This window comes from Vespa mandarinia, chromosome 6, assembly GCF_050613455.1.
Source record: "Vespa mandarinia isolate Hongniang chromosome 6, ASM5061345v1, whole genome shotgun sequence".
Taxonomy (NCBI): domain Eukaryota; kingdom Metazoa; phylum Arthropoda; class Insecta; order Hymenoptera; family Vespidae; genus Vespa; species Vespa mandarinia.
Genome location: NC_140815.1, coordinates 201,738 through 209,116, shown reverse-complemented (window position 1 = coordinate 209,116; position 7,379 = coordinate 201,738). Strand labels below are relative to the sequence as shown.

At 44.6% G+C, this 7,379-nt stretch overlaps 1 protein-coding gene across 1 annotated transcript; it reads right to left on the bottom strand.

Annotated features, from left to right (window-relative positions):
• Positions 1 to 5,459: 5,459 nt before the first annotated feature.
• LOC146872912 (uncharacterized) lies at positions 5,460 to 6,338 on the bottom strand. The gene has a single exon (XM_085657608.1). The coding sequence runs from the start codon at positions 6,336 to 6,338 to the stop codon at positions 5,460 to 5,462; it is 879 nt and encodes a 292-aa protein (XP_085513734.1).
• Between the last annotated feature and the right edge of the window lie 1,041 nt (positions 6,339 to 7,379).

Sequence of the window (7,379 nt, the reverse complement as noted above, 5' to 3'; positions counted from 1 at the left end):
CTTGGAAATATCCCGATTAGTCTTTGGAAAATTATCCAAGAGTTTCTCGAAAGAATGATGCTGTCGGACTTGTAAATATTACTACTTGTCGAGGGAGAGTTATGCGAGTGATTTTAGAACTAATGCGATGGTCGTGCATGAATATATTACTTCTAGTCGAGAGAAAGATATGCGAGTGATTCTACATCTAATGCGACAGCCGGACTTGCAGGTACCTCAACTAGTCGACGGAAAGTTATGCAAGTGATTCGCGAAACAATGCAGCAGTCAGGCTAGGAAATATTCCTTCCAGTAGAGGAAAAGTCAGGCGAGTGTCTTGTGAACCAATGCGACTGTCGGGCTTGGAAATATTACTACTAGACGAGGGAAAGTTAGGCTGGTGCCTTTCAAACCAATACGGCTGTTGGACTAGGAAATATCCTGCCTAATCGAAGGAAAGTAATGCATGTTTCTTGTGAACCAATGCAGCTGTCGAACTTGCACGAATTCCGACTAATCGGGGAAAGTTATGAGAGAGCCTCTCAAACAAATGCGGCTGTCGGTCTTTGAAATATTCCGGCTTCTCGAGGGAGAGATATACGAGTGCCTCTCGGACTATCGTACATGAAAATATTCCGACTAATCGAGGGAATGTTATGCGACTGCCTCTCGATCCAATGCGACTTTCGGATTAGCAAGTATTCTGACTAATCGGGGAAAAGTTATGAGAGTGCCTCTCAAACAAATGCGGCTGTCGGTCTTGGAATTATTCCGACTAGTCGAGGGTAAATTATGCGCTTGCCAGTCTGACAATTACGACTGTTGGACTTGAAAATATCCCGTTAATCGATGGAAAGTTGCGTGATTGCCTCTGGTACCAATGCGAATGTTGGTCTTGGAAATATTCCAACCAGTCGAGTAAAAATTATGCAAGTAACACTCGAACTAATGTGGTTGTTGTACTTGGAAATATTTCGACTTGTCGAGGGAATGCTTTGCGGGTGCCACTAGAAAGAAAGCAACCGTTGGATTTGGCAATATACCGACTAGTCGTGAAAAACTCATTCGATTGACTCTAGAACAATGCGACTGTCGGACATGAATATCTCGTCTAGTCTTACGTAAGTTAATCGAATACTTCTCGATATAATGCGGCTGTCGGGATTAGACATATACCAACTAGTCGATGGAATGTTATGCGAGTAACTTGTGAATGAATGTGGCTTTCAGACTTGGAAATATTTCAAATAGTAAAGGAAAAGTTACGCGAGTGTTTCTCTAACAAATGTGACTGTCGGAATTAGATATATACAATCTAGTCGAGGAATTATTTGAGTGCCACTCGAACAATTCGACTGTCTGGTTTGGAAATTTCGGACTAGACGTGGGAAAGTCATGCGATCGACTCTCGAATCAATGCGACTAGCGGGCTTGGACTTATTCCGAATATTCGTGGATAAATTATGCAAATGCCTCTTAGCCGTTACAACTGTTAGACTTGGAAATATCCCGTCTAATCGAGGGAAAGTTATTCGAGTGTCTTTCGAAACAATGCGGCTGACGCATTCGAAATATTCCCACTAGACGCGGGAAATTTGTGAATGCGTGTGACTTGTGAACTAAAGCAACTGTCGGAATTGAAAATATCCCGAGTAGTCGAGGAATAGAGTTATTGCGAGTCCATTTCGATCCCATGTGGCTATCGGACTTGGAAATATTCCGACTAGTCGAAGAAATGTAATGGAAGTGCCTCTCGAACCAATGCGTCAGTAAGACTTGCAAATATTCCGCCTAGTTGGGTGAAAAATAAGCGAGTGCCGCTCAGAAAAATGCGTTTAACTGTCTTGGTCAAAACTCCGACTAGCCGAAGGAAAATTATTTGAGTGATTTGAGAATCAATGCGTCTGTCGGTCTTGGAAAATTTCCGTCTAGTCAAAAGAAGTTTATGCAATTGCCTCGCAAAACAATACGACGGTCAGACTTGGAATTATCCCAACTAGACGAGGGAAACATGCGAGTGTCTCTCGAATCAATACGACCGTCGGAATTGGAAATAATTCGATTAGTCTTGGAAAATTTATGCGAGTGCCACTCGAACCAATGCTACAGTAGGACTTGGAACTATTCCTACTAGACGAGTGAGAGTTATGCGAGTAACTTGAGAATCAATGCGACCGTCGAAATTGGAAATATTTTGAGTAGTGGAGGATAAGTTATGCGGGTGCCTCTTGTACCAATGCGAATGTCGGATTTGGAAATATCCCGACTAGGAAGGAGAGAACTATGTGAGTGACTTGTGAAACAATGTGTCTGTCGGTCTTGGAAATATATCGACAAGTCGAGGGAAACATGTGCTAATGACTTGTGAACCAATGCGACTGTCAGACTTGGAAGTATTCCGACCTAGTCGATGGAAATTTATGCGAGGGCCTCTAGAAACAATGAGGCTGTCGTATTTGGAAATATTTCAACTAGTTCAAAGAAAATAATGCGAGTGATTTGTGAACCAATGCGACTGTTGGACTGAGAAATATTCTTACTAATCGAGGGAAAGTGAGTGCCTCTCAAACCAATACGGCTGTTTTACTTAGATATATTTCAACTAGACAAGGGAAATTTAAGTGAATAACTTGTGATCCAATGGGACTGTCTAACTTGGTAATATCCCGACTAATTTAGGGGAATGCCAGTTCCTGTCGAACCAATGTGGCTATCGGTCTTGGAAATATTTCAAATATTCAAGGGAAATATATGCGAGTGCCTCTCGATTCGGAGCTTCTTTCGTACTTGGAAGTTACCCGACCAGTCGAGAGAAAGTTATGCGAGTTCCTCTCGAAAAAATTCGGCTCTCGGACTTAGATGTATTCCGACTATTCGAAGAAAAGTCATGAGAATGTCGCTCGAAAGTAGGCGATCGTCGGTCTTGGAAATATACCGACTAGTCGTGAAAAAGCCGTACGATTGATTCATGAACAATGCGACTGTCGGAAATGAATATCCCGACTTGTCTTGGGAATATTATGCAAATACTTCTCGAATCAACGCGATTGTTGGGATTAGATATATTCCAAATAGTCGTGGGAATGTTATGCGAGTAACTTCTAACCAAATGTGACTGTCGGACTTGGAAATATTCTAAATAGTAAAGGGAAAGCTATGCGAGTGAATTTCGAAAAAATGCGACTGTCGGAAATAGATATATTCCAACTAGTCGTAAGAATGCTATGCAAATGTTTCTCGATCCAAAGAAAACGTCAGACTTGAAAATTTTCGGATTAGTCGTGGGAAAGTCATGCGAGTGTCTCTCAAACCAATGCGACTGTCGAATTTGGATATTTACCTCCTAGTCAAGGAAATGTTATGAGAGTTCCCCTCGAACCAATGCGGCTGTAGGGCTTAAATATATTCTAACTAGTCGAAGGAAATTTATGCGAGTGATTTGTGAACCAAGCGACAGTCAAACCTAGAAATATTCCGATTAGTCGAGGAAATGTCAAGATAGTTACGTGTGTACTAATGCGACCGTCAGACGTAGAAATATTCCAATTAGACGAGGGAAGTTATGCGAATGTCATGTGATTTTATGCGATTGTCGGACGTAGAAATACACTGGCTAGTCATGGGAAAGTTATGTGAGTAACTTGTGAACCAATGCGATTCTCGAACTTTGCAAATATTCCGACTGGTCGAGGGAAAGTTATGCGTGTGCCTCTCGAAACAGTGAAACTGTAGCACCTAGAAACATTCCGTGCAGTCTAGGGATAGGTTATGCGAGAGCATCTTTAACCAATGCCACTGTCAGTACTAGAAATATTCCAACTAGACCAGGAATTTTTAAAAGATTGCGTCTCGAACCAATGCGGCTGTAGGATTTCGATATATTCCCTCTAGTCGAGGAAAACCTATGCGAGAGTCTTTCGGACCTATGTGACTGACATAATTAGAAATTTTCCGACTAGACGTAGTAAAGTTATGCGAGTGAATATCGAAACAAATTGACTGTCGTCCTAGAAATGTTCTGATTAGTCGAGGGTAAGTTATGCGTGTATCTTGTGAACCAATGCGACTATCGGGCTTGGAAATATTCCGGCTGGACAATAGAAAGTTATGCACCTGCATCACAAACCAAAGCGGCTGTTGGACTTGGAAATATTCTGACTAGTGGAGGGAAAGTTAGAGGAGTGCCCCTCGAAGCAAAGCAACTTTCGGAACTACCAATATTCCGACTAGACGAGTGAAACTATTGAGTGATACTCTCGAACCAATGCGACTCTCGGATTTGGAATTATTCTGATTAATCTTGGGAAAGTTATGAGAGTACTTTTATAACCAATGCGTCTGTTGTACTTGGAAATATTGCAACTAGTCGAGGGAAAGTTATGTGAGTTATCCGTGAAGCAATGAGGCTGTTTGTCATGGAAATATTCCGATTAGTTCAGGGAAAGATATGCGAGTTCCATTCAAACCAATGTTACTCTCAAACCTATAAATATTCTAACTAGCAGAAGGAATTTTATGGGAGGGCCTCTAGCACAAATGTGACTGTCAGATTTTGGAATATTCTCAATTGTCAGGGGATTTCCCTAATTACTTCTCTTCCTTTTTCTTAATACTCGCGACGTGGTCATCGATGGAGGAACACTCCAACACGATTTTCCCGGTGTCTTCCATATTTGACCTGGCCACTTTTACTTCTCTTTCCTCCTGCATATCTATTTTTTCTTTCTGATTTATCTCTTTGATCAGCTTTTTGGTGGTGTTCGCACGATCTTTGATCTCCTTTCGAAAGGATTATTGCTGTATGTAGTTTCTGATCCGATGCCGGCCAAGACAGACACCATCATAGGACTGCAGTAGTAAGATGACGACAGTTGCGACCTTGTTAGCGCACGCTGTTCATCCGTCGCCACTGGGGGGTCCGTCCTCCTGCAGCGAAAATCTTCTTCTTCCTCAAAGCTACCATTAATTAGTTTCTTATCCTGTGAGTCCGTCCAATTGCTATTTTTGGTCCACCCCAGGAATATCCGATGCCCTGCATATCTGCAAAGCGTCCCACTATCTTCCACATGGGGAGGCGACCAACTGGAGAATAGGTGCCACACACGGAATAATAATTGTAGTAATAATATTGATGATAATAATAATATTTATAACAACGATAATAATAACGATAATAAAAATAGCGACTATAGTAATAATGATATTAAATATCACAATAGTAATAACACAATAATAAACGATAAGAATATCAATAACTATTTTTTTTTTGATGGTCTGAGAATGCCAATCTTTACGCACTAACCCAGGGACCCAGCCCGCCAGAGGAGCCCTTCACTATTTGGTTACCCCATTGAAGTCCCTGGAGTGTCGGGCTCACCTTTGGAATAAGCACTACCGACTAAACTCATGTCCAATCTAGTGGCATAGTGAAACCATCCCGGCACCGCCATGTGGCATTACTTCGGGATGGCGCCACTGCATCAGGTCCCATTACGGGACTCTACCTTCGGCTCTACGGGGTAGGAGATTGGAGCAACGTTTGGGGCAGGTCTATGTGCCACCCATCTCCATATTTTCTCTGCGCAAGGTGGTCCTGACGTACCGGGCCACTTTGTTCCACTCCTCCTGACCTCGGAGTATTTTCTCGACAATGTTGTCTGGCGAGATTTTTCTGAGGTCTCGCTCCAAGGCGAGTCGTTCGACGCACCACATAACACATTTGAAGAATGTGTGGTGGGCGTCTTCACAGTCGAGTCGCCATAGGAGCAGTTGCCGTCTGCTACCTTCCTCATTTTTGCAAGGTAGGAGCAGAACAGACCATGCCCTGTCAAAAATTGAGTGAGGTAGAAGTCGACCTTTCCCGCCTCCCGGTTTAGCCAGATGTCTAGTCGACTGATGAGTCGGGCAGTCCATCTGGCCCTATGTTCCTGTTCCCATCTGCTTTGCCAGTCCTCGATGCTGCTAGACCTGGCTATCCTTGATGCCTTCTCCTTCCCCAAAACGGGCTTCTGCTGGTGGACGAATTGTCTCTCCTTGGCTAGTAGATCGATCGGGATTATCCCTGCGATCACTAGCACTGCGGGCTCCGAGACCGTGAGGTTGGAGCACGCGATTCGGAGAGCGCCCTTCATCTGCACTGCGACTATGCGCCTGTGATATTTCTCCTTTTGCAGCGCCTCGTCCGAGACTTCAGCGCCGTACAGCATCACTGCTTCGGCGACACGCATCAGTAGTCGCCTCCTGCACGGTCGGGGTCCGTTGACATTTGCCATGAGTGTGCCAAGCGAGGCTACTACTTTTGCCGCCTTGTCGGCTGCCTTGAGTATGTGCTCGCCATAATTAATGTTTTTGTTAAGCATTATACTTAGACATTTGACAGCCGACTTAGCCTAGACCGCCGTGTCTTCTACAATGAAGCTGCGCAAGGTGTTGATGCGCTTCCTCGTAATTAGCACGATCTCTGTCTTCTGGGCTGCTAGAGGTAGCCCGTGGTCTTCCATCCAGGAGGTAACTCTCCGCATGACCTTCTTGAGCAGCAACTGTGCCCCCTCCGTGTCTCTTGCGATTAAGACAACTGCAAGTCATCTGCGTACCCAACCAAGAAAGTACTTTCTGGGACTGCCATAGGAAAGATACCGTTGTAGAATATTTTCCACATATACGGTCGCAGTATGGAGCCCTGGGCTGCCCCCGATGTCAATTCCAAGCTTTTTGGACCATCACTCGTGTGGTATACTAGGATGCGCTCGTTTAGATAATCATCGATAATTCGGAGTAGGTAGTCCGGGACGCTGAAATTCCGTTCGAACGCTTCCATTGCAAAGTCCTACCTGACGGAGTTGAAGGCATTTTTCACGTCTAAGGTGGTCAGATGTGTCACAAAGGGCGGGATAGGTGATTCCCGCGTTCCTTCATTTTTGCGGCTGTGACAATCTCCTGGACTGCGAGGATGCTAGAGAGGCCGAATCGAAAACCATACTGCCGTGCAGCAAGATCCCCCGCTGCCCTTGAGGCTCCTTGCAGCCGTGGCCTAAACAGTTTCTCCAGGAGCTTGCCAGCTGTATCGAGCATACAAATAGGCCTGTATGACGAAGTAGCATCTGCTGGACCCTTGCCCTTGCATATGAGCACAAGTCTGGCTTTTTTTCACTGGGCGGGGAAGATGCCCTCCCTGAGACTTATGTTGTACATGTTTAGCAAGAGCTTTGGATGACTCCGCGCGACGGCTTTCATTACTTCCGCTGGAAGGCCGTCTGGTCTTGGAGCTTTCTTGTTCCGCATGGAAGATGCGGCCTTGAGTAGCTCCTCCTCTGTAAATTGCGGCCCTTCAGGGCTACCAGACGCCGCCGTGCGAATCTCTCTCTTCGGATGTGAGGGGAATAAGGTATTAATGATGTTTT